The sequence below is a fragment of the Squalius cephalus genome (assembly GCF_949319135.1).
Source record: "Squalius cephalus genome assembly, chromosome: 12".
NCBI lineage: Eukaryota > Metazoa > Chordata > Actinopteri > Cypriniformes > Leuciscidae > Squalius > Squalius cephalus.
The window spans coordinates 12,375,287-12,402,380 of NC_137133.1; the positions used below are offsets into that span (position 1 = coordinate 12,375,287).

Consider the following 27,094-nt stretch of genomic DNA (forward strand, 5'->3'; position numbering starts at 1 on the left):
TACTGGCCTATGTGGGGGGCGGCATATTGCTCAAGTCATTTGTGGGGCTAGGCCTATTACAACACTAAGGGCATTTCAATAGCATCATATCCTTTCTGGTGCTTACTGGATGCTCTTGCTTTATTATTGGGGGTTCAAGTGTGTGCTGAAACCCTATTGTAACTGATAGAATTTCTAAGTAAGAACTTGAAACTCTGAGGGATGGTAGTATACCCACCCTGTCTGTCACCAAGGCTCACCCCAATCAACCTGATGGTGGTGCCACTGTGATAAACACAATAGGGTTCCATAAAAGAAACAATCATAGTATGAAATTCAATTATATTGTTTATATATATATATTTTATTTTTTTTAAGTCTTAGATTTATTCTTACCCTTGACCAGGATGTCCTGCTCTGGCTGTTCCTCAGCAGCAGGGAGGACTTTGGAAGTTGGAGCTATATGTTAAATTAGACAAATTATGAACAAAATTAGAGTGGTTCTTCATGTACACTTTTGACTTGATTTCTTGAATTAAACTTCTCCAAACAATGCAGATCTATTTGTTTCTGAATTTAAACTCTCACATACTGACTGATTTTGTAATGGCGTCTAAACTATCCTCAAATCATGCCGTTTTCAAAATCTTTCATTTAATTTTTAAATTGCAACTTTAAAGCTGCTGTCTGTAACTTTATTTTTGTTCAAAATTTACAAAAATTATAAAATGAGTATATGAATCCATTTTCCAAACTGTTTTTGTCTGACTAAAATTTCAATGATTGAATTCAAATCAAATTATATTTGATAATTATTTAATTTGTGTCAGCGGTAAAATATAGTTTTTGACATGTTAAAGTTATAAAGAACCAATGACAGAGCGGGAACTGCTTGAAACCACAAAAAAGAACCACCTTGGCCGTCTTAGCGAGTATAGCCCCAAACTATAAAGTTTCAACAAAGCTGTGTATAAATAATTTCTTACATCAGGTCAATGTGAGTCTGCTTAACAAACACGAAATAAATAAAACATAAAATACGAAATGTATAAAATATTGGTTTGCCTATGCCCTTGCTGCATTGAGTCTTAAAGAGACAGCATGATGTTAATCAAACAACATAAGCAAATAAAAAATGACTCGCTGCTCTTGACTAAATAACTTTAGTATTATTAATTAATACTGTGAAGGCTGAATTTTTATATTCTATTATTCAACTTAGGCTACTACTATGGCTGCCCTTGCATCGTCCAAGTGGATTCTGCACTGGTGCTGGTTGTTGACGAGAGACTCAGGTGTTTCTCAATATGCGTTCTTCAGCGATCTTGCGTCCTTGTGTTCTCGTTTTACGTCATCATAACCGTCGAAGTTCAGACCCAATTCTCAAGAACGCAAGTACAGAGGACACATGAAAGAACCCGGATGTGTTCTTGATACCGAGGATGCATCGAATGCAGACTTGAGCTAGTACTCGCCTGGTGTCCCAGAAGTCATTGCGGCCGGTTCCGAGTTCGTTCTTCCAAGGAAGCTCGGCAAGACCGGTCTCCACGAGAACACAAGTCCGTTCTCTGCGTTCTTGGAATTGAGAAACAGCCTCTGACATGATTGTAAAGCGCTTTGGGTGTACAGTATACAGTAAATGCGCTATATAATTACTTAATTCGTTCATTCATACATTGCTACACATACGCCTTTGACAGTTACAGGTTTGAAAAACAAAAAGGCGGGAAATAAAGAAGCCTTAAGAACCATTTCAGAATATGGTTCTTCAGGATGATACAGTTCTAAATAGAACTGTCACTACGTGTAAAGAACCTTTAAAGAACCATCTTTTTTTAGAGAGAAGGGGAGAGCGGGCACAACCTAACACTTTTTGACTTTCTCAGTTTGTGTAAATCCACTTGGGTTCAGGGAATTTATTTTCCACATTAATTTCACATGTCTAGTACAATTATGTGGTTTTGTTTCTTTAATACAGTGTATACTTTTTTCTTAATTTACCCTGAAATAATGGAAGTAAAATGTGACAACTTGCCCCATAGATAGGGCATGTTGTAACATGTGAGGGGCACATTGTAACATGACCATATGACAGATTAAAATGTTATTTGATCTAATAAAAAAAAAATACAAGACAAACTAAAATATTTAATCAATAAAATACATTTATTAACGTTTTCATATAAAATAATGGGATTTAATAATTAAAAATAAACAGATTTTTGAGTTTGACAGCAAAACACGGCTATACAGCATGGTTCAAAACAATAATAGTGAATCATTTCTGAACATTGACTTTCAGTCTTAATTCATCTATTTACATCCATCATCAATTGATTTTATAACAGATATAAGATTAAAATAATATCAGATTTGTCAAATTTTAAATTAACAAAAACAGAGATGAAAAATCAACTTCAGTGAGAAATTTACTTTTGCTATGGTTAAATAAATGTTCGGTAATATCTTAAAGATTAAAGGTAAGATTTTTTAATTTTGAAAAAAAAATAAAAAAATCTCTACATAGTGTTGATATTGCAATTAGTACATACACCAAGTTTTGTCATGCAAGCATGCGTGTAAAGTTTTAAACCATGTGTGTTAACTAGCTCCGCTCACCCCATGAATGTGTGTATATGTAATCTGGATTTACTACATTGGCCATGTTTTTCTAATAGTTGGATATAAAAATCAATGGAGTTTGTTAAACATGCTTTAAACACCAACATTTTTTTTTTTTTTTAAATTCAATTTTTGTAGTAGACTGTTCAGATTATAGTCTTTTGGTGCAGACCAGCATATAGTATAGTTCAAGAAAGAATGAAGTCTACAATGAATCCACAAACACTCTGATCAACCTAAACATAACAGTTGTAATGGGGAGAAAACATATTAGTGAATCTATAATAAAATAATGTTATGATCCTGCATTCCTTTGGTTCTGAACTAAATTTCTCCATTTCAGTCCATTGTGAAGATTGCTGTTGATGTGAGGGAAGAACATTTGTTACAATCTAAATCTGAAACATACTAAACTTTATTATTTTGAATAATGTACAATTCTGTCTGTGGCCATGTTTCTGAAATAATAAAAAAGGAAGACACAAAAAGACTTGGGGTTGTTTGTGTTTCAGGGAATTGATCTGTCATTTTGATATTTAAAATGAGCAATTATTTGGTTTAGTTAGTAATAACATGCCCTTATATGGTACTTCATTTAGAATCAATGACTTTCACCTGTGTTATATTGACTGAGTAAATTGGCAGGTGCAGAGAAAAATTATGCTCGTCACGAGAGAGGTGGAGCCATTCTGATTTACATCTGCATAAATTTGGATGGTAGCACCCTAATGTGTCATTGAAACAAGCTTGGCAATAATGGGGTTTTGGCAGGTTGGATTTGGATTGGTGTTTATTCTTGCACTTGGATTTTCTGAAGCACAATGGAGAGCAGGAGCAGCAGAGCAAGATCTTATGGGTGTTCAATTAAAAGAGCTGTTGCAGGGTCCAGTGGCGAAACTGACGTGGAGCTTTCCAAGTCTACCAGAGGAACCACAGCAGCCAGATGTTCCTTTTGAGTTGCTTTATCCTGTCCCTGCCAACAGTGTAGCTGTTCAGTGTGGAGAGAATTCAGTATATGTGGAAGTGATGAAGGACTTCTTTGGGACTGGGCACCCAGTGTTGTCCTCTGGTTTTACACTGGGAGGCTGTACTGCAACTGGAGAGGATTCTTCAGCTCAAGTGTTCATCTTTGAGTCTGAACTGCATGGATGTAGCAGCACATCAATGGTAAGGTTCTGTTGTGACAATCATGGGTATTCTGAACCGTCCATGTGACTGTTCTTCTATTAACCTTTCTGTTTAGGTGACTGAGGATGAGCTTGTCTATAGGTTCAACATTATCTATACCCCACAAGAGGCTTCATATGGTGTTCCTATTGTCAGGAGCGGTGGTTGGTATCGAGTGTCATTATCCAAGGTGAGGATTCAGTTAATTCGGGCTCACCGGATGTTCTAACCCTGCTGTTCATGGGCAAGAGATGACCGCTTGTTTAACTCCTACAGAACACATGATGTGAGCAGCGATGCCTTAATGCCCACTTGGATCCCATATGCCTCAACTATGGTTGCAGAGGAAGTCTTTGTCTTCTCCCTCAAGCTCATGACTGGTTGGTGTAGGCCAAACAGATTTGTAATATGCTTGTGAATCATCTGTGTTAAGACGTCTCTTTCTCTCTCTCTCAGATGACTGGAGATTTGAGAGACCTTCTAACCAGTGGCGTGGCGTGGGGAAAATTTCTGAGGAAGCCAATTAAGACACAACCTCTAAGCTGTGTGTTTTAAGGGGTGGGGGCAGAAAATCATACGTTACCATTTATATGTTGCTATTTGGATGAACTATTAGAGCGCCCAGCATCATCTTACCGGGACTTACGCTTGTTACACTCCAACACTTTGAGCACGGACGCTCTCTCTCTCTCTCTCTCTCACTCACTCACTCACTCACTCACACAGTCAGTCCTCTTAAACATCTTTCATGGTGTTTTTTTATTAAAACATTCGCAGATAGGAAACGCCAACGGTAAGCAACAAGAAGATAACCTTTTTCATTTAATACACCCTTAAATCGGTGTGACGCTCATGTAAGGATATACAATAGCGGTTATTCACAAACAATCACAACAATAAACAACAAAGTGCACTCACATGCTGCTTAATCAAAGCACGCAAGAAACGAACTATAATCACATTAAAAAAATAACACATCGCTAAATGGGCAGTTCAGACCAGACGCGCTCTCTCTCTCTCTCGCTCTCTCTCTCACACACACACACACACACAGTCAGTCCTCTTAAACTGAGTTGCTGCTGTAGAGGCAGTTTAGTAAAATATTTTTTTATCAAATACTCCAAATCTCCACCCTCCATAATTACAATTAATAATTTTAGCTAACTAGCTAAACAAGATGTCAACACAAATCCACAAATCTTCCGCTATTTCATTCATTCATTCATTGACGATGATAACGTGATGTGATTGGCCTGATGCCAACAAGTTCATGGCTTCCCTTGACACTGTCCTGACCAATCACAGGGGAGCAGTGTCGTGACAATAGCGTCACCTGATTGGTTAATCATTCTTTTTTTTTCTATCAAGGGATGCCAACTCAGCCTGGCCTCCTCACAGACACAGGGTGCAGTACCATGTTTTCAACGCTCTTTCACCATGTCACTTTTATAGGGGCGCTGTTTTACACATCATAAAACGCTCAGTAATGAATGAAGAGAGACGATGAGGAGATGACAGAAGGATTACGTAAACTGTGAGAACAAAAGTGTTTATTAAATGACGATTATATTCTGAAAAAGTGAGGAAGCCTGGCTTCCCTTGGCCTCCGCAAGAAAACGCCACTGCTTCTAACCAGTACTTCCTGGGTGACATGATCAATCTTGAGGCATCAGTGCATTTGTACAGCCATGTTCCCGTCCGTGTGTTTGTGGACAGCTGCGTGGCTACTGCAGTCCCTGATGTTACTTCTGTCCCCAGATACTCCTTTATTGAGAATAATGGGTAAGAGGTGCTACCTCATGTATCCCAGCTTCCAGAGGGTTCTGTGACTTCTAACTGGCTTCTGTTCACAGGTGCCTGGTTGATGCCAAGCTCACGGGCTCCACGTCTCACTTTATGCCACAGACTCAAGGTGATAAGCTAGGGTTTCAGCTAGAGGCGTTCAGGTTCCAGCAAGCAGACAGTGGGCTGGTATGTATGCCTTGTAGTTGTATAACTATTTGTATGATATGCTGCCATGGTGTACAAACAATTGTCTCTGCAGGTCTACATCACATGCATTTTGAAGGTGGCTGCAACCCCTCCAAGTTATGAACAGAAAGCTTGTTCATTCTCTGCTAATGGGTATGTTGCATGCTAGATTAGTGTACAGGTGAATTAGTTGCTTTAACTTAATTGAGGGTTTGTTTTGTCAGGTGGGTGTCTGCAGATGGCTCTGACCAGGTGTGTGGCTGCTGTGACACTACTTGTAGCATCAGAAGTGGAAGTGATCAACTGCTTACAGGTTTGGACTAACTCTGATAACTTGTTGTTGTCATGCATGGCTTTAGTTCTCACTAATCATTTGTTCCTCAGATCTACGCTGGGAAAGAGCATCTGTTGGCCCCATCAAGGTTAAAGAATATGCTATGGCCAAAAATAACTAGAAATGTCATGCGACTTCTGGTGATCTTAATAAATGTTATTAATATATTTGTTTTTGTCTTTACTTGCACAAATACTACACTTAAACATATTTATTCAGTTTACATGTTTTCTGTTCAGACATGCACAACAAAAAGCCTATTTCTACTGGCCTATGTGGGGGGCGGCATATTGCTCAAGTCATTTGTGGGGCTAGGCCTATTACAACACTAAGGGCATTTCAATAGCATCATATCCTTTCTGGTGCTTACTGGATGCTCTTGCTTTATTATTGGGGGTTCAAGTGTGTGCTGAAACCCTATTGTAACTGATAGAATTTCTAAGTAAGCACTTGAAACTCTGAGGGATGGTAGTATACCCACCCTGTCTGTCACCAAGGCTCACCCCAATCAACCTGATGGTGGTGCCACTGTGATAAACACAATAGGGTTCCATAAAAGAAACTATCATAGTATGAAATTCAATTATATTGTTTATATATATAATTTTAAGTCTTAGATTTATTCTTACCCTTGACCAGGATGTCCTGCTATGGCTGTTCCTCAGCAGCAGGGAGGACTTTGGAAGTTGGAGCTATATGTTAAATTAGACAAATTATGAACAAAATTAGAGTGGTTCTTCATTTACACTTTTGACTTGATTTCTTGAATTAAACTCCTCTAAACAATGCAGATCTATTTGTTTCTGAATTTAAACTCTCTGACTGATTTTGTAATGGCGTCTAAACTATCCTCAAATCATGCCGTTTTCAAAATCTTTTGTTTAATTTTTAAATTGCAACTTTAAAGCTGCTGTCTGTAACTTTATTTGTGTTAAAATTGACAAAAATTATAAAATGAGTACATGAATCCATTTTCCAAACTGTGTTTTTGTCTGACTAAAATTTCAATGATTGAATTCAAATCAAATTATATTTGATAATTATATAATTTGTGTGAGCGGTAAAATATAGCATAGTTTTTGACATGTTAAAGTTATAAAGAACCAATGACAGAGCGGGAAGCTTGAAACCACAAAAAAGAACCACCTTGGCCGTCTTAGCGAGTATAGCCCCAAACTATAAAGTTTGAACAAAGCTGTGTATAAATAATTTCTTACATCAGGTCAATGTGAGTCTGCTTAACAAACACGAAATAAATAAAACATAAAATACGAAATGTATAAAATATTGGTTTGCCTATGCCCTTGCTGCATTGAGTCTTAAAGAGACAGCATGATGTTAATCAAACAATATAAGCAAATAAAAAAATGACACTGCTCTTGACTAAATAACTTTAGTATTTTTAATTAATACTGTGAAGTTTGTGTTTTTATATTCTATTATTCAACTTAGGCTACTACTATGGCTGCCCTTGCATCGTCCAAGTGGATTCTGCACTGGTGCTGGTTGTTGAGGAGAGACTCTGACATGATTGTAAAGCGCTTTGGGTGTACAGTATACAGTAAATGCGCTATATAATTACTTAATTCGTTCATTCATACATTGCTACACATACGCCTTTGACAGTTACAGGTTTGAAAAACAAAAAGGCGGGAAATAAAGAACCCTTAAGAACCATTTCAGAATATGGTTCTTCAGGATGATACAGTTCTAAGAACTGTCACTACGTGTAAAGAACCTTTAAAGAACCATCTTTTTTTAGAGAGAAGGGGAGAGCGGGCACAACCTAACACTTTTTGACTTTCTCAGTTTGTGTAAATCCACTTGGGTTCAGGGAATTTATTTTCCACATTAATTTCACATGTCTAGTACAATTATGTGGTTTTGTTTCTTTAATACAGTGTATACTTTTTTCTTAATTTAATCTGAAAAAATGGAAGTAAAATGTGACAACTTGCCCCATAGATAGGGCATGTTGTAACATGTGAGGGGCACATTGTAACATGACCATATGACAGATTAAAATGTTATTTGATCTAATAAAAAAAACAAAAACAAGACAAACTAAAATATTTAATCAATAAAATACATTTATTAACGTTTTCATATAAAATAATGGGATTTAATAATTAAAAATAAACAGATTTTTGAGTTTGACAGCAAAACACGGCTATACAGCATGGTTCAAAACAATAATAGTGAATCATTTCTGAACATTGACTTTCAGTCTTAATTCATCTATTTCCATCCATCATCAATAGATTTTATAACAGATATAAGATTAAAATAATATCAGATTTGTCAAATTTTAAATTAACAAAAACAGAGATGAAAAATCAACTTCAGTGAGAAATTTACTTTTGCTATGGTTAAATAAATGTTCGGTGATATCTTAAAGATTAAAGGTAAGATTTTTTAATTAAAAAAAAAAAAAAAAAAAAATTCTCTACATAGTGTTGATATTGCAACTAGTACATACACCAAGTTTTGTCATGCAAGCATGCGTGTAAAGTTTTAAACCATGTGTGTTAACTAGCTCCGCTCACCCCATGAATGTGTGTATCTGGATTTACTACATTGGCCATGTTTTTCAAATAGTTGGATATAAAAATCAATGGAGTTTGTTAAACATGCTTTAAACACCAACATTTTTTTTTATTTTAAATTCAATTTTTGTAGTAGACTGTTCAGATTATAGTCTTTTGGTGCAGACCAGCATATAGTATAGTTCAAGAAAGAATGAAGTCTACAATGAATCCACAAACACTCTGATCAACCTAAATATAACAGTTGTAATGGGGAGAAAACATATCAGTGAATCTATAATAAAATAATGTTGATCCTGCATTCCTTTGGTTCTGAACTACATTTCTCCATTTCAGTCCATTGTGAAGATTGCTGTTGATGTGAGGGAAGAACATTTGTTACAATCTAAATCTGAAACATACTAAACTTTATTATTTTGAATAATGTACAATTCTGTCTGTGGCCATGTTTCTGAAATAATAAAAAAGGAAGACACAAAAAGACTTGGGGTTGTTTGTGTTTCAGGGAATTGATCTGTCATTTTGATATTTAAAATGAGCAATTATTTGGTTTAGTTAGTAATAACATGCCCTTATATGGTACTTCATTTAGAATCAATGGCTTTCACCTGTGTTATATTGACTGAGTAAATTGGCAGGTGCAGAGAAAAATTATGCTCGTCAGGAGAGAGGTGGAGCCATTCTGATTTACATCTGCATAAATTTGGATGGTAGCACCCTAATGTGTCATTGAAACAAGCTTGGCAATAATGGGGTTTTGGCAGGTTGGATTTGGATTGGTGTTTATTCTTGCACTTGGATTTTCTGAAGCACAATGGAGAGCAGGAGCAGCAGAGCAAGATCTTATGGGTGTTCAATTAAAAGAGCTGTTGCAGGGTCCAGTGGCGAAACTGACGTGGAGCTTTCCAAGTCTACCAGAGGAACCACAGCAGCCAGATGTTCCTTTTGAGTTGCTTTATCCTGTCCCTGCCAACAGTGTAGCTGTTCAGTGTGGAGAGAATTCAGTATATGTGGAAGTGATGAAGGACTTCTTTGGGACTGGGCACCCAGTGTTGTCCTCTGGTTTTACACTGGGAGGCTGTACTGCAACTGGAGAGGATTCTTCTGCTCAAGTGTTCATCTTTGAGTCTGAACTGCATGGATGTAGCAGCACATCAATGGTAAGGTTCTGTTGTGACAATCATGGGTATTCTGAACCTTCCATGTGACTGTTCTTCTATTAACCTTTCTGTTTAGGTGACTGAGGATGAGCTTGTCTATAGGTTCAACATTATCTATACCCCACAAGAGGCTTCATATGGTGTTCCTATTGTCAGGAGCAGTGGTGCGGTGGTTGGTATCGAGTGTCATTATCCAAGGTGAGGATTCAGTTAATTCGGGCTCACCGGATGTTCTAACCCTGCTGTTCATGGGCAAGAGATGACCGCTTGTTTAACTCCTACAGAACACATGATGTGAGCAGCGATGCCTTAATGCCCACTTGGATCCCATATGCCTCAACTATGGTTGCAGAGGAAGTCTTTGTCTTCTCCCTCAAGCTCATGACTGGTTGGTGTAGGCCAAACAGATTTGTAGTATGCTTGTGAATCATCTGTGTTAAGACGTCTCTTTCTCTCTCTCAGATGACTGGAGATTTGAGAGACCTTCTAACCAGTACTTCCTGGGTGACATGATCAATCTTGAAGCATCAGTGCATTTGTACAGCCATGTTCCCGTCCGTGTGTTTGTGGACAGCTGCGTGGCTACTGCAGTCCCTGATGTTACTTCTGTCCCCAGATACTCCTTTATTGAGAATAATGGGTAAGAGGTGCTACCTCATGTATCCCAGCTTCCAGAGGGTTCCGTGACTTCTAACTGGCTTCTGTTCACAGGTGCCTGGTTGATGCCAAGCTCACGGGCTCCACGTCTCACTTTATGCCACAGACTCAAGGTGATAAGCTAGGGTTTCAGCTAGAGGCGTTCAGGTTCCAGCAAGCAGACAGTGGGCTGGTATGTATGTCTTGTAGTTGTATAACTATTTGTATGATATGCTGCCATGGTGTACAAACAATTGTCTCTGCAGGTCTACATCACATGCATTTTGAAGGTGGCTGCAACCCCTCCAAGTTATGAACAGAAAGCTTGTTCATTCTCTGCTAATGGGTATGTTGCATGCTAGATTAGTGTACAGGTGAATTAGTTGCTTTAACTTAATTGAGGGTTTGTTTTGTCAGGTGGGTGTCTGCAGATGGCTCTGACCAGGTGTGTGGCTGCTGTGACACTACTTGTAGCATCAGAAGTGGAAGTGATCAACTGCTTACAGGTTTGGACTAACTCTGATAACTTGTTGTTGTCATGCATGGCTTTAGTTCTCACTAATCATTTGTTCCTCAGATCTACGCTGGGAAAGAGCATCTGTTGGCCCCATCAAGGTTAAAGAATATGCTATGGCCAAAAATAACTAGAAATGTCATGCGACTTCTGGTGATCTTAATAAATGTTATTAATATATTTGTTTTTGTCTTTACTTGCACAAATACTACACTTAAACATATTTATTCAGTTTACATGTTTTCTGTTCAGACATGCACAACAAAAAGCCTATTTCTACTGGCCTATGTGGGGGGCGGCATATTGCTCAAGTCATTTGTGGGGCTAGGCCTATTACAACACTAAGGGCATTTCAATAGCATCATATCCTTTCTGGTGCTTACTGGATGCTCTTGCTTTATTATTGGGGGTTCAAGTGTGTGCTGAAACCCTATTGTAACTGATAGAATTTCTAAGTAAGAACTTGAAACTCTGAGGGATGGTAGTATACCCACCCTGTCTGTCACCAAGGCTCACCCCAATCAACCTGATGGTGGTGCCACTGTGATAAACAAAATAGGGTTCCATAAAAGAAACAATCATAGTATGAAATTCAATTATATTGTTTTTATATATAGCCTATATATATAAATTTTTAAGTCTTAGATTTATTCTTACCCTTGGCCAGGATGTCCTGCTCTGGCTGTTCCTCAGCAGCAGGGAGGACTTTGGAAGTTGGAGCTATATGTTAAATTAGACAAATTATGAACAAAATTAGAGTGGTTCTTCATTTACACTTTTGACTTGATTTCTTGAATTAAACTCCTCTAAACAATGCAGATCTATTTGTTTCTGAATTTAAACTCTCACATACTGACTGATTTTGTAATGGCGTCTAAACTATCCTCAAATCATGCCGTTTTCAAAATCTTTCATTTAATTTTTAAATTGCAACTTTAAAGCTGCTGTCTGTAACTTTATTTGTGTTCAAAATTTACAAAAATTATAAAATGAGTACATCATGAATCCATTTTCCAAACTGTGTTTTTGTCTGACTAAAATTTCAATGATTGAATCCAAATCATATTTGGTATTAATTATATAATTTGTGTCAGTGGTAAAATATAGTTTTTGACATGTTAAAGTTATAAAGAACCAATGACAGAGCGGGAACTGCTTGAAACCACAAAAAAGAACCACCTTGGCCGTCTTAGCGAGTATAGCCCCAAACTATAAAGTTTGAACAAAGCTGTGAATAAATAATTTCTTACATCAGGTCAATGTGAGTCTGCTTAACAAACACGAAATAAAACATAAAATACGAAATTTATAAAATATTGGTTTGCCTATGCCCTTGCTGCATTGAGTCTTAAAGAGACAGCATGATGTTAATCAAACAATATAAGCAAATAAAAAAATGACTCACTGCTCTTGACTAAATAACTTTAGTATTATTAATTAATACTGTGAAGGCTGTGTTTTTATATTCTATTATTCAACTTAGGCTACTACTATGGCTGCCCTTGCATCGTCCAAGTGGATTCTGCACTGGTGCTGGTTGTTGAGGAGAGACTCTGACATGATTGTAAAGCGCTTTGGGTGTACAGTAGTACAGTAAATGCGCTATATAATTACTTAATAGGCTCTATGCACGATCGCTTCCGCGTTTGGTCTCAGCCCGCCCAGTTACATCCGGTGCTGCGTCAGAAGCCGTTTTTGCATTAGGTGGAGATAATGGCAAATTACACTCGCTGTTTACAAGAACTTCCAGCGGTTAACGTGAATGATGTTAACAATATTGTGAGGCAGTTAACTGTCACACATATGAGTAAGAAAGAGAAGTTCTTTAAATTATAAATTTCGAGCTACATCAACAACTTTGAGGGTGAGTATTCTCTCATATCGCGCGAAATCCGACTAGCGAATCAGTTTCTAAAATCGTTGTCTCCGTTTCTGAGAAAATGAATTTTATTAAAGTGAATTGTCCTATAGAATGCGCTATGCGGAAGTAAAGACGCCGGCTGAGATCCTACCGGAAATACGCCAGCAGCGTTCGTGCATAGAGCCTATTCGTTCATTCATACATTGCTACACATACGCCTTTGACAGTTACAGGTTTGAAAAACAAAAAGGCGGGAAATAAAGAAGCCTAACCATTTCAGAATATGGTTCTTCAGGATGATACAGTTCTAAATAGAACTGTCACTACGTGTAAAGAACCTTTAAAGCAGTGGTTCTCAACTCCAGTCCCCGGGACCGCTGCTCTGCACATTTTGTATGTCTCCCTTATTTAACACACCTGAATCAGATCATCAGCTCGTTAAGAGAGACTCCATGAACTGAACTGAGTGTGTCAGATAAGAGAGACATACAAAATGTGCAGAGCAATGGGTCCCGAGGACTTGAGTTGAGAACCACTGCTTTAAAGAACCATCTTTTTTTAGAGAGTAGGGGAGAGCGGGCACAACTTAACACTTTTTGACTTTCTCAGTTTGTGTAAATCCACTTGGGTTCAGGGAATTTATTTTCCACATTAATTTCACATGTCTAGTACAATTATGTGGTTTTGTTTCTTTAATACAGTGTATACTTTTTTCTTAATTTACCCTGAAATAATGGAAGTAAAATGTGACAACTTGCCCCATAGATAGGGCATGTTGTAACATGTGAGGGCCCGGGGCACATTGTAACATGACCATATGACAGATTAAAATGTTATTTGATCTAATAAAAAAAAAATACAAGACAAACTAAAATATTTTATCAATAAAATACATTTATTAACGTTTTCATATAAAATAATGGGATTTAATAATTAAAAATAAACAGATTTTTGAGTTTGACAGCAAAACACGGCTATACAGCATGGTTCAAAACAATAATAATTCATCATTTCTGAACATTGACTTTCAGTCTTAATTCATCTATTTCCATCCATCTAGGGCTGTCAAACGATTAATCGTGATTAATCGCATCCAAAATAAAAGTTTGTTTTTACATAATACATGTGTGTGTACGGTGTATAATTATTTTCTAAATACACACACATGCATGTATATATTTAAGAAATATTTGCATGTATATACTGTGTATATATATTTATATTATATATAATTTATATTATATATAAATATTTTATATATAAATAACACATTTTCTTAAATATATATATGCATGTGTGTGTATTTATATATAGAAAATAATTATACTCCGTACACAGACATAAATTATGTAAACACAAACTTTTATTTTGGTTGCGATTAATCTCGATTAATCATTTGACAGCCCTACATCCATCATCAATAGATTTTATAACAGATATAAGATTAAAATAATATCAGATTTGTCGAATTTTAAATTAACACAAAAACAGAGATGAAAAATCAACTTCAGTGAGAAATTTACTTTTGCTATGGTTAAATAAATGTTCGGTGATATCTTAAAGATTAAAGGTAAAGATTTTTTAATTTGGAAAAAAAAAAAAAATCTCTACATAGTGTTGATATTGCAACTAGTACATACACCAAGTTTTGTCATGCAAGCATGCGTGTAAAGTTTTAAACCATGTGAGTTACAACTAGCTCCGCTCACCCCATGAATGTGTGTATATGTAATCTGGATTTACTACATTGGCCATGTTTTTCATATAGTTGGATATAAAAATCAATGGAGTTTGTTAAACATGCTTTAAACACCAACATTTTTTATTTTATTTTAAATTCAATTTTTGTAGTAGACTGTTCAGATTATAGTCTTTTGGTGCAGACCAGCATATAGTATAGTTCAAGAAAGAATGAAGTCTACAATGAATCCACAAACACTCTGATCAACCTAAACATAACAGTTGTAATGGGGAGAAAACATATTAGTGAATCTATAATAAAATAATGTTATGATCCTGCATTCCTTTGGTTCTGAACTAAATTTCTCCATTTCAGTCCATTGTGAAGATTGCTGTTGATGTGAGGGAAGAACATTTGTTACAATCTAAATCTGAAACATACTAAACTTTATTATTTTGAATAATGTACAATTCTGTCTGTGGCCATGTTTCTGAAATAATAAAAAAGGAAGACACAAAAAGACTTGGGGTTGTTTGTGTTTCAGGGAATTGATCTGTCATTTTGATATTTAAAATGAGCAATTATTTGGTTTAGTTAGTAATAACATGCCCTTATATGGTACTTCATTTAGAATCAATGACTTTCACCTGTGTTATATTGACTGAGTAAATTGGCAGGTGCAGAGAAAAATTATGCTCGTCACGAGAGAGGTGGAGCCATTCTGATTTACATCTGCATAAATTTGGATGGTAGCACCCTAATGTGTCATTGAAACAAGCTTGGCAATAATGGGGTTTTGGCAGGTTGGATTTGGATTGGTGTTTATTCTTGCACTTGGATTTTCTGAAGCACAATGGAGAGCAGGAGCAGCAGAGCAAGATCTTATGGGTGTTCAATTAAAAGAGCTGTTGCAGGGTCCAGTGGCGAAACTGACGTGGAGCTTTCCAAGTCTACCAGAGGAACCACAGCAGCCAGATGTTCCTTTTGAGTTGCTTTATCCTGTCCCTGCCAACAGTGTAGCTGTTCAGTGTGGAGAGAATTCAGTATATGTGGAAGTGATGAAGGACTTCTTTGGGACTGGGCACCCAGTGTTGTCCTCTGGTTTAACACTGGGAGGCTGTACTGCAACTGGAGAGGATTCTTCTGCTCAAGTGTTCATCTTTGAGTCTGAACTGCATGGATGTAGCAGCACATCAATGGTAAGGTTCTGTTGTGACAATCATGGGTATTCTGAACCTTCCATGTGACTGTTCTTCTATTAACCTTTCTGTTTAGGTGACTGAGGATGAGCTTGTCTATAGGTTCAACATTATCTATACCCCACAAGAGGCTTCATATGGTGTTCCTATTGTCAGGAGCAGTGGTGCGGTGGTTGGTATCGAGTGTCATTATCCAAGGTGAGGATTCAGTTAATTCGGGCTCACCGGATGTTCTAACCCTGCTGTTCATGGGCAAGAGATGACCGCTTGTTTAACTCCTACAGAACACATGATGTGAGCAGCGATGCCTTAATGCCCACTTGGATCCCATATGCCTCAACTATGGTTGCAGAGGAAGTCTTTGTCTTCTCCCTCAAGCTCATGACTGGTTGGTGTAGGCCAAACAGATTTGTAGTATGCTTGTGAATCATCTGTGTTAAGACTTCTTTCTCTCTCTCAGATGACTGGAGATTTGAGAGACCTTCTAACCAGTACTTCCTGGGTGACATGATCAATCTTGAGGCATCAGTGCATTTGTACAGCCATGTTCCCGTCCGTGTGTTTGTGGACAGCTGCGTGGCTACTGCAGTCCCTGATGTTACTTCTGTCCCCAGATACTCCTTTATTGAGAATAATGGGTAAGAGGTGCTACCTCATGTATCCCAGCTTCCAGAGGGTTCCGTGACTTCTAACTGGGTTCTGTTCACAGGTGCCTGGTTGATGCCAAGCTCACGGGCTCCACGTCTCACTTTATGCCACAGACTCAAGGTGATAAGCTAGGGTTTCAGCTAGAGGCGTTCAGGTTCCAGCAAGCAGACAGTGGGCTGGTATGTATGTCTTGTAGTTGTATAACTATTTGTATGATATGCTGCCATGGTGTACAAACAATTGTCTCTGCAGGTCTACATCACGTGCATTTTGAAGGTGGCTGCAACCCCTCCAAGTTATGAACAGAAAGCTTGTTCATTCTCTGCTAATGGGTATGTTGCATGCTAGATTAGTGTACAGGTGAATTAGTTGCTTTAACTTAATTGAGGGTTTGTTTTGTCAGGTGGGTGTCTGCAGATGGCTCTGACCAGGTGTGTGGCTGCTGTGACACTACTTGTAGCATCAGAAGTGGAAGTGATCAACTGCTTACAGGTTTGGACTAACACTGATAATTTGTTGTCATGCATGGCTTTAGTTCTCACTAGTCATTTGTTCCTCAGATCTACGCTGGGAAAGAGCGTCTGTTGGCCCCATCAAGGTTAAAGAATATGCTATGGCCAAAAATAACTAGAAATGGCATGCGACTTGGTGATCTTAATAAATGTTATTAATATATTTGTTTTTGTTGTCTTTACTTGCACAAATACTACACTTAAACATTTATTCAGTTTACATGTTTTCTGTTCAGATATGCACCACAAAAAGCCTATTTCTACTGGCCTACAGTATGTGGGGTGTGGCATATTGCTTAAGTCATTTGTGGGGCTAGGCCTATTACAACACTAAGGGCATTTCAATAGCATCATATCCTTTCTGGTGCTTACTGGATGCTTTTGCTTTATTGGGGGTTCAAGTGTGTGCTAAAACCCTATTGTAACTAATAGAATTTCCAAATAAGAACTTGAAACTTTGGATGGTAGTATACCCACCCTGTCTGTCACCAAGGCTCACCCCAATCAACCTGATGGTGGTGCCACTGTGATAAACACAATAGGGTTCCATAAAAGAAACAATCATAGTATGAAATTCAATTATATTTTGTTTTATAAGCTATATAATTTTTTTTTTAAGTCTCAGATTTATTTTTGCCCATAACCAGGATGTCCTGCTCTGGCTGTTCCTCAGCAGCAGGGAGGACTTTGGAAGTTGGAGCTATATGTTAAATTAGACAAAAATTATGAACCAAATTAGAGTGGTTCTTCATTTACACTTTTGACTTGATTTCTTGAATTAATCTTCTCTAAACAATGCAAATCTATTTGTTTCTGAATTTAAATTCTCACATACTGACTGATTTTGTAATGGCGTCTAAACTATCCTCAAATCATGCCGTTATCAAAATCTTTCATTTAATTTTTAAATTGCAACTTTAAAGCTGTTGTCTAACTTTTTATTTGTTCAAAATTTACAAAAATTATAAAATGAGTACATGAATCCATTTTCCAAACTGTGTTTTTGTCTGACTAAAATTTCAATGATTGAATTAAAATCATATTTGATATTAATTATATAATTTGTGTCAGTGGTAAAATATAGGAATTGGAAGTGAAACTATGGAATAGTTGGAACTGGTGCTGTGGAGAACATACATGCAGTGACAACTAAGCTGGTGAGTGTGTTTGTGACAAAGCTTGCTCCTGACCTAGACTCAGAGACTCTGGCTAGTTATTTAAAAGAACAACTTTCCAGAGATGTGATTTGTCAGAAGATTGGCACGGAGTATACTCGCTACAGCTCTTTCAAAGTTACAGCTGAATGCAAGGAAGTAGCAGAGATGTATGCACCGCAGCTGTGGCCAGAAGGGACCTATGTAAGGCGCTTCTATGAGAATCGCAAGCCTAGGGCTGTGGTAGGGGCAGGTATTAAAGCATCACTTGACACAGAGATGAGTGCGCCTGAGCCAAGGGCGTCCCATGCATGTTAAACAATGATAAACTGCTATGAGAGTTGTGTCTTATAACTCCCGTGGTCTGCAGCTTGGACAGGATGCTGGAGCGAGAGCCCAACGCACTGTCATTGACAACCTCTTTGAGAATGCTGATGTGGTGTGTTTGCAAGAGACTTTTTTAGCTATTCAAGATCTGGATAAACTTAACACTGTGCATAATGATTTCCATGGGGCAGGGGAATCCACGACAGACCTAAACACCAGAATTCTGCGTGGCAGGATCCCAGGAGGTGTGGCCATATTCTGGCACAAGAAACTTGACCCTTTGGTCACTGTGATCAGGTTAGATGTGGACTGGTGCATAGGAATTAAGGTGATGCATAATAAGAATGTTTTTATAATCTTAAATGTATACACTCCATATGAATGTCACAAAAATGAAAATGAGTACTTGAATAAGCTTGCTTTTATTGGGTCTTACATAAGGGAAAGTGAATATACATCCATATTTGTCTTGGGGGATCTGAATGCTGATATATCAGATACTAATTCACTTTTTGGTCAACACTTGACACAATTCTGCAAAGATAACAAGGTTATTTTGTCCACTAAGGAATTACTGCCAGCTGATAGCTATACACTTGTGAGTGAAGCTTGGCATACTATATCCTGGTTGGACCATTGTATATCTACAGCTGATGCACATGATTGTATAAAGGAGGCTGAGATCCTATATGGTTTGGCCGCAGCAGACCATATTCCTGTCTCTATGTTCATAAATATTAAGGGTCTACCTGAGCTTGTCTGTAGTGACAGCCATAAACCAGGTGAGATACTGGACTGGACAAGGCTCACAGAAGATGACCTGCAATATTACAAGTTACTGACTGATGTGCACTTGAGAAATATTGAGTTACCTGTTGATGCAATTATGTGTGTGGATAGCAGCTGTAAGAATGTAAGTCACAATAATGACCTATGTGCAATGTATGATAGAATTGTGAACTGTTTAGTTGATGGAAGTGAACCACTAAGAAGTAAAGTGGTGAAACAACATACTGTAAGACCAGGGTGGAATGACTATGTCCATGATGTTTATATGGAGGCAAGAAATGCATTTAGAAGATGGGTCTTAGCAGGCAAACCTAGGCATGGCCCAGTCTGTGAGCACAAGGTACGGTCTAATGCTAGGTTCAAATATGCTGTGCGTTTTATAAAAAGAAATGAGCAGACTATGAGGGCGAACTCTATGGCGAGAAAGTTACAATCTAATAATGTTTATGAGTTCTGGAAGGAGGTGAAAGTGGTTAACAACAGCAAAATGCCACTGCCTTCTAGTATTGATGGCATTACTGAACCTGAAAACATTGCAGAGCTATGGAGGAGACACTATGAGAAAATTTTTAACTGTGTGAAGAGTGATGTGTTTAACATAGGAGAGATACCTCACAGTGATGGTGTAGTCATTGGGCCGGAGGAAGTATGTTATGCTACTGACAAACTTAAAATGAACAAAGCCTGTGGGCGGGATAGAATAACAGCAGAACATCTGAAATACGCTAGTCAAAGTATTTCAGTTTTACTTGCTCTATGCTTTTCTGGGTTAATGAAGCATGGCATACTTCCTGGATCCATGTTATCTGTCTTGCTAGTACCTGTAGTTAAAAATAAGACTGGTAAATTAACTAGTATAGATAACTATAGACCTATTGCACTTGCAAGTATACTATCCAAGGTACTAGAAGGGATCCTTATGGATAGGCTTGCAGAATACATAGCGTCAACGGATAATCAGTTTGGTTTTAAGAACAAGCATGGAACTGATCTGTGTATTTATGCACTTAAAGAAATTGTCCATAGGTACAGATCACGCAATAGCACAGTCTTCATGTGTTTCCTGGATGCGTCAAAGGCTTTTGATCGTATCAACCATGGGAAACTGTTTGGTAAACTACATGAGCGTGGTGTCCCCTCTTACCTAATCAGGATATTGCAGTTCTGGTACTCTCACCAAACTATGCAAGTCAGGTGGGGGATGAGTTTGTCAACACCCTTCTATGTCTCCAATGGAGTGCGGCAGGGCGGAATTCTGTCTCCGCTGCTATTCAATCTGTACATGGATAATTTATCTAGGGAGCTAAAGGGCTGTAGAACTGGCTGTTTGGTGGGGGATAGTCTCATTAATCATGTGCTTTATGCTGATGATTTGGTGGTACTGTCTCCGTCCAGTGCTGGCCTGCAGCAACTTCTTAGAATATGCTCTCAATATGGACTAATGTTTGATATAAAATTTAACTCAATGAAGAGTGTGGTGCTGATCGCTAGAACCAAGGAGGATATGAAGTGTGTCTATCCTTCTTTCTCATTGGCAGGTGAACCACTAGAGGTTGTAAAGAAAGTTAAATATCTGGGACATGTGATAAGAGATGACCTCTGTGATGATGATGATGTGCAGCGTCAGTGTGGAAAACTGTATGGGCAGGCAAACATGCTGGCACGCAAATTCCACATGTGCACTCCTGATGTTAAAATCTCACTCTTCAAAACCTATTGCACTCCACTGTATACTGCCCAACTGTGGTGTAATTTTAGTGAGTCGAAAATGAAAAAACTTCAAGTGGCTTATAATGATGCACTGAGAATTGTGCTTAAAATTCCTAGGTGGAGTAGTGCCAGTGAAATGTTTGTGTCTAACAATATGCCCAATTTTAATGCTGTTTTAAGAAATTTTATGTATAGATTCATGTGCAGACTGACAGGGTCTAAGAATATGATCATTGTGTCCAGCGAGTCTTAGCGAGTATAGCCCCAAACTATAAAGTTTGAACAAAGCTGTGAATAAATAATTTCTTACATCAGGTCAATGTGAGTCTGCTTAACAAACACGAAATAAAACATAAAATACGAAATTTATAAAATATTGGTTTGCCTATGCCCTTGCTGCATTGAGTCTTAAAGAGACAGCATGATGTTAATCAAACAATATAAGCAAATAAAAAAATGACTCACTGCTCTTGACTAAATAACTTTAGTATTATTAATTAATACTGTGAAGGCTGTGTTTTTATATTCTATTATTCAACTTAGGCTACTACTATGGCTGCCCTTGCATCGTCCAAGTGGATTCTGCACTGGTGCTGGTTGTTGAGGAGAGACTCTGACATGATTGTAAAGCGCTTTGGGTGTACAGTAGTACTATATAATTACTTAATTCGTTCATTCATACATTGCTACACATACGCCTTTGACAGTTACAGATTTGAAAAACAAAAAGGCGGGAAATAAAGAACCCTTAAGAACCATTTCAGAATATGGTTCTTCGGGATGATACAGTTCTGAATAGAACTGTCACTACGTGTAAAGAACCTTTAAAGAACCATCTTTTTTTAGAGAGTAGGGGAGAGCGGGTACAACTTAACACTTTTTGACTTTCTCAGTTTGTGTAAATCCACTTGGGTTCAGGGAATTTATTTTCCACATTAATTTCACATGTCTAGTACAATTATGTGGTTTTCTTTCTTTAATACAGTGTATACTTTTTTCTTAATTTACCCTGAAATAATGGAAGTAAAATGTGACAACTTGCCCCATAGATAGGGCATGTTGTAACATGTGAGGGCCCGGGGCACATTGTAACATGACCATATGACAGATTCAAATGTTATTTGATCTAATAAAAAAAAAACAAGACAAACTAAAATATTTTATCAATAAAATACATTTATTAACGTTTTCATATAAAATAATGGGATTTAATAATTTAAAATAAACAGATTTTTGAGTTTGACAGCAAAACACGGCTATACAGCATGGTTCAAAACAATAATAGTGAATCATTTCTGAACATTGACTTTAAGTCTTAATTCATCTATTTCCATCCATCATCAATAGATTTTATAACAGATATAAGATTAAAATAATATCAGATTTGTCAAATTTTAAATTAACAAAAACAGAGATGAAAAATCAACTTCAGTGAGAAATTTACTTTTGCTATGGTTAAATAAATGTTCGGTGATATCTTAAAGATTAAAGGTAAGATTTTTTAATTTTGAAAAAAAATAAAAAAAATCTCTACATAGTGTTGATATTGCAACTAGTACATACACCAAGTTTTGTCATGCAAGCATGCGTGTAAAGTTTAACTAGCTCCGCTCACCCCATGAATGTGTGTATATGTAATCTGGATTTACTACATTGGCCATGTTTTTCATATAGTTGGATATAAAAATCAATGAAGTTTGTTAAACATGCTTTAAACACCAACATTTTTTATTTTATTTTAAATTCAATTTTTGTAGTAGACTGTTCAGATTATAGTCTTTTGGTGCTGACCAGCATATAGTATAGTTCAAGGAAGAATGAAGTCTACAATGAATCCACAAACACTCTGATCAACCTAAACATAACAGTTGTAATGGGGAGAAAACATATCAGTGAATCTATAATAAAATAATGTTATGATCCTGCATTCCTTTGGTTCTGAACTAAATTTCTCCATTTCAGTCCATTGTGAAGATTGCTGTTGATGTGAGGGAAGAACATTTGTTACAATCTAAATCTGAAACATACTAAACTTTATTATTTTGAATAATGTACTATTCTGTCTGTGGCCATGTTTCTGAAATAATAAAAAAGGAAGACACAAAGAGACTTGGGGTTGTTTGTGTTTCAGGGAATTGATCTGTCATTTTGATATTTAAAATGAGCAATTATTTGGTTTAGTTAGTAATAACATGCCCTTATATGGTACTTCATTTAGAATCAATGACTTTCACCTGTGTTATATTGACTGAGTAAATTGGCAGGTGCAGAGAAAAATTATGCTCGTCAGGAGAGAGGTGGAGCCATTCTGATTTACATCTGCATAAATTTGGATGGTAGCACCCTAATGTGTCATTGAAACAAGCTTGGCAATAATGGGGTTTTGGCAGGTTGGATTTGGATTGGTGTTTATTCTTGCACTTGGATTTTCTGAAGCACAATGGAGAGCAGGAGCAGCAGAGCAAGATCTTATGGGTGTTCAATTAAAAGAGCTGTTGCAGGGTCCAGTGGCGAAACTGACGTGGAGCTTTCCAAGTCTACCAGAGGAACCACAGCAGCCAGATGTTCCTTTTGAGTTGCTTTATCCTGTCCCTGCCAACAGTGTAGCTGTTCAGTGTGGAGAGAATTCAGTATATGTGGAAGTGATGAAGGACTTCTTTGGGACTGGGCACCCAGTGTTGTCCTCTGGTTTAACACTGGGAGGCTGTACTGCAACTGGAGAGGATTCTTCTGCTCAAGTGTTCATCTTTGAGTCTGAACTGCATGGATGTAGCAGCACATCAATGGTAAGGTTCTGTTGTGACAATCATGGGTATTCTGAACCTTCCATGTGACTGTTCTTCTATTAACCTTTCTGTTTAGGTGACTGAGGATGAGCTTGTCTATAGGTTCAACATTATCTATACCCCACAAGAGGCTTCATATGGTGTTCCTATTGTCAGGAGCAGTGGTGCGGTGGTTGGTATCGAGTGTCATTATCCAAGGTGAGGATTCAGTTAATTCGGGCTCACCGGATGTTCTAACCCTGCTGTTCATGGGCAAGAGATGACCGCTTGTTTAACTCCTACAGAACACATGATGTGAGCAGCGATGCCTTAATGCCCACTTGGATCCCATATGCCTCAACTATGGTTGCAGAGGAAGTCTTTGTCTTCTCCCTCAAGCTCATGACTGGTTGGTGTAGGCCAAACAGATTTGTAGTATGCTTGTGAATCATCTGTGTTAAGACTTCTCTTTCTCTCTCTCAGATGACTGGAGATTTGAGAGACCTTCTAACCAGTACTTCCTGGGTGACATGATCAATCTTGAAGCATCAGTGCATTTGTACAGCCATGTTCCCGTCCGTGTGTTTGTGGACAGCTGCGTGGCTACTGCAGTCCCTGATGTTACTTCTGTCCCCAGATACTCCTTTATTGAGAATAATGGGTAAGAGGTGCTACCTCATGTATCCCAGCTTCCAGAGGGTTCCGTGACTTCTAACTGGCTTCTGTTCACAGGTGCCTGGTTGATGCCAAGCTCACGGGCTCCACGTCTCACTTTATGCCACAGACTCAAGGTGATAAGCTAGGGTTTCAGCTAGAGGCGTTCAGGTTCCAGCAAGCAGACAGTGGGCTGGTATGTATGTCTTGTAGTTGTATAACTATTTGTATGATATGCTGCCATGGTGTACAAACAATTGTCTCTGCAGGTCTACATCACATGCATTTTGAAGGTGGCTGCAACCCCTCCAAGTTATGAACAGAAAGCTTGTTCATTCTCTGCTAATGGGTATGTTGCATGCTAGATTAGTGTACAGGTGAATTAGTTGCTTTAACTTAATTGAGGGTTTGTTTTGTCAGGTGGGTGTCTGCAGATGGCTCTGACCAGGTGTGTGGCTGCTGTGACACTACTTGTAGCATCAGAAGTGGAAGTGATCAACTGCTTACAGGTTTGGACTAACTCTGATAACTTGGTTGTCATGCATGGCTTTAGTTCTCACTAGTCATTTGTTCCTCAGATCTACGCTGGGAAAGAGCGTCTGTTGGCCCCATCAAGGTTAAAGAATATGCTATGGCCAAAAATAACTAGAAATGTCATGCGACTTCTGGGGATTATTAATAAATGTTGTTAATATATTTGTTTTTGTTGTCTTTATTTGCACAAATACGACACTTAAATATATTTTCAGTTTACATGGTTTCTGTTCAGATATGCACCACAAAAAGCCTATTTCTACTGGCCTATGTGGGGGGTGGCATATTGCTCAAGTCATTTGTGGGGCTAGGCCTATTACAACACTAAGGGCAATTCAATAGCATCATATCCTTTCTGGTGCTTACTGGATGCTCTTGCTTTATTATTGGGGTTTCAGGTGTGTGTATGCTGAAACCCTATTGTAATTGATAGAATTTCCAAGTAATAACTTGAAACTTTGAGGGATGGTAGTCACCAAGGCTCACCCCAATCAACCTGATGGTGGTGCCACTAGTGTGTTGACTAAGATCAAAAGCATGTAATGGCTCAGAACTCAAACTAATTTGTCACAGGCTCAAGTGTCTTATATCATTGGAATGCTTGACAAAGCATTTGGGATTTTGTCATCCTGGTGTTTTGTTGTTTTTTTTTTTTTTTTTCCCAAGAAAGCCTACTTTTGTGAGCTAGTCATAAGTTTTTTTTGTTTTTTTTTGCCTGATCAGAACCAAACCTGTGCAGAAAGATTCTCTTGAGTCTGGTTGTCAATTTTAATTCACTTTTGCAACAGGGTGCCAAAATGTTTGAAGTGGGTGTGGTCATTTCGTCTAAACAGCTATCCCTCTTGTACGTATGGGCTCAGTCGGTGGTCGTGTGAAAAATGGCATGCTATAAAATGACAAAAACATGAATATGGCTTTAACTATGCAATAGTCAGTCTGACTTGAACACTGGCATGTGGTGTCTTTGTTCAAGGTGCCGATATATTGTCTATGAAGACATTCGCGCATCTCGAAATACATGGCCGCCATCGGCCAATGAATATTGAGCTGTCAGACTTTGGCTGCGTCTGAAATCGCATACTCTGAGTAGGTAATTATTTGAATAAGTAATTCAAACGTAATTAAACTTCACAACCTCAAAAAAAGTACATTCTATACTGTTAAAGTAATGCTGTATGTAATATTTTGATTATTCTAAAGCATAAAAATACCATATGTTTCAGATATTTATGCTAAGTTTACGTACCTGTTTCTCTGCTACAGCCAGTTATTCTACTTTGAAATGTGCGTTTCGGGAATGTCTGTTTTTGTTTTCGTCTGTGTGATTCCGCCCACTGCCAATTTACCCAGTAATATTTCAACACCCCAGGCTGCCAGTTGCCATTAAACACCGTCCCTGTGTCTCAATGTATATACTATCCATCCTAAACAGTATGTGAGATTAAAATAAGTGTGTCCTAAAGCATAGTATGTTGAAAAGAGTATGCCAGAAGTCCCCGGATGGTCTACTATTTCTGTGCTCACTATAATAGCTAATATTGCCCACAACCCATTGCGCTTTGGAGGAGGATCCAGTTCAGAACTACAAACATGAGTAAAAAGTGTTAAAAAACTACAAAAAATGGTGGATATGCACGACCGACAGTGCAAGGTTTCGAAAAAGGTTTGAGTGACTAATCAAAGTTTAACCTGATAATATATATATACAATATATATATATATATATATTTAATGGTATCCGTGTTATATTTCATCTGCAATAACAATGTGGACTTTTATAAAGACATGTTTGACCATTAACTTTTAAATGTATCATTATGCATTAATTTGAGCAGAGTTCTCCGCGACTGCAGATCAATGTGCTCCTGCATTTCTCTCCGATATGGAAGGACATGAAATTAAATTAAATGTGGAGGATTTTAACTGTAACAAGATGATTGCCAGGCCAGTTTACTGTGACAGGATGCAACAGAGAGCAACCGTTAAAGACGCAATTGTATGACGTTAGTATGTCCCAAAGCTTGTCTACTTTTTTGCTACACACTCAAAAGTAGGCTATCTACTTTTTCTTCACAAAAAGAGTACATACTTTTAGGGCCTAGTATAAATAGGCGAATTGAGACACAGCAAGTGTATTGCAGCCATGGAAGCCAGCAAACGAGCCGGGTCAAAGATTGCAGATTCTACCCGACCTAAAAATCCACAGCATCCATAATAAGCTCTATGAGCAGACATATATTAAAATGCGGATAAATAGCAGCCCATCAACACACAGTGTAAGGCTCGACGTCTTGTGTTGTGAATTGCACTCATTCCTATTGCGTCCTCAAT

The 27,094-nt window shown here is 37.8% G+C and overlaps 3 protein-coding genes and 1 pseudogene across 4 annotated transcripts; all 4 read left to right on the plus strand.

The window, feature by feature from the left end:
* The first annotated feature begins 3,305 nt into the window (after window positions 1-3,305).
* On the plus strand, window positions 3,306-6,211 carry LOC307168618 (zona pellucida sperm-binding protein 3-like; annotated as a pseudogene). Its single transcript has 9 exons — window positions 3,306-3,768; window positions 3,845-3,958; window positions 4,045-4,148; window positions 4,225-4,260; window positions 5,349-5,550; window positions 5,622-5,739; window positions 5,813-5,892; window positions 5,964-6,052; window positions 6,124-6,211. The product of its transcript is annotated as a zona pellucida sperm-binding protein 3-like (transcript).
* A 3,122-nt stretch (window positions 6,212-9,333) lies between these two features.
* On the plus strand, window positions 9,334-11,080 carry LOC307169036 (zona pellucida sperm-binding protein 3-like). Its single transcript, XM_079889429.1, has 8 exons — window positions 9,334-9,779; window positions 9,856-9,977; window positions 10,064-10,167; window positions 10,242-10,419; window positions 10,491-10,608; window positions 10,682-10,761; window positions 10,833-10,921; window positions 10,993-11,080. The coding sequence occupies exons 1-8, from the start codon at window positions 9,369-9,371 to the stop codon at window positions 11,061-11,063; spliced, it is 1,173 nt and encodes a 390-aa protein (XP_079745555.1). The 5' UTR covers window positions 9,334-9,368; the 3' UTR covers window positions 11,064-11,080.
* A 4,130-nt stretch (window positions 11,081-15,210) lies between these two features.
* On the plus strand, window positions 15,211-16,970 carry LOC307168874 (zona pellucida sperm-binding protein 3-like). The gene is made up of 8 exons (XM_079889174.1): window positions 15,211-15,670; window positions 15,747-15,868; window positions 15,955-16,058; window positions 16,131-16,308; window positions 16,380-16,497; window positions 16,571-16,650; window positions 16,722-16,810; window positions 16,879-16,970. Exons 1-8 carry the CDS (start codon window positions 15,260-15,262, stop codon window positions 16,947-16,949), a joined length of 1,173 nt encoding a protein of 390 aa, XP_079745300.1. The 5' UTR covers window positions 15,211-15,259; the 3' UTR covers window positions 16,950-16,970.
* A 6,180-nt stretch (window positions 16,971-23,150) lies between these two features.
* Window positions 23,151-24,914, plus strand: LOC307168760 (zona pellucida sperm-binding protein 3-like). Its single transcript, XM_079888998.1, has 8 exons — window positions 23,151-23,596; window positions 23,673-23,794; window positions 23,881-23,984; window positions 24,059-24,236; window positions 24,308-24,425; window positions 24,499-24,578; window positions 24,650-24,738; window positions 24,808-24,914. Exons 1-8 carry the CDS (start codon window positions 23,186-23,188, stop codon window positions 24,876-24,878), a joined length of 1,173 nt encoding a protein of 390 aa, XP_079745124.1. The 5' UTR covers window positions 23,151-23,185; the 3' UTR covers window positions 24,879-24,914.
* The last annotated feature ends 2,180 nt before the right edge of the window (window positions 24,915-27,094 follow it).

What these genes read in the sequence shown, in the direction of transcription:
- LOC307168760 (XM_079888998.1), top strand. Translation starts at nt 23,186, where the DNA reads ATGGGGTTTTGGCAGGTTGGATTTGGATTGGTGTTTATTCTTGCACTT. An exon ending in ATCGAGTGTCATTATCCAAG is followed by an intron (nt 23,795 to 23,880) that starts GTGAGGATTCAG and finishes TAACTCCTACAG; the next exon opens with AACACATGATGTGAGCAGCG. An exon ending in TCCTTTATTGAGAATAATGG is followed by an intron (nt 24,237 to 24,307) that starts GTAAGAGGTGCT and finishes TTCTGTTCACAG; the next exon opens with GTGCCTGGTTGATGCCAAGC.
- LOC307169036 (XM_079889429.1), top strand. Translation starts at nt 9,369, where the DNA reads ATGGGGTTTTGGCAGGTTGGATTTGGATTGGTGTTTATTCTTGCACTT. An exon ending in ATCGAGTGTCATTATCCAAG is followed by an intron (nt 9,978 to 10,063) that starts GTGAGGATTCAG and finishes TAACTCCTACAG; the next exon opens with AACACATGATGTGAGCAGCG. An exon ending in AAGTGATCAACTGCTTACAG is followed by an intron (nt 10,922 to 10,992) that starts GTTTGGACTAAC and finishes TTTGTTCCTCAG; the next exon opens with ATCTACGCTGGGAAAGAGCA.
- LOC307168874 (XM_079889174.1), top strand. Translation starts at nt 15,260, where the DNA reads ATGGGGTTTTGGCAGGTTGGATTTGGATTGGTGTTTATTCTTGCACTT. An exon ending in CTCCCTCAAGCTCATGACTG is followed by an intron (nt 16,059 to 16,130) that starts GTTGGTGTAGGC and finishes TCTCTCTCTCAG; the next exon opens with ATGACTGGAGATTTGAGAGA. An exon ending in AGCAAGCAGACAGTGGGCTG is followed by an intron (nt 16,498 to 16,570) that starts GTATGTATGTCT and finishes TTGTCTCTGCAG; the next exon opens with GTCTACATCACGTGCATTTT.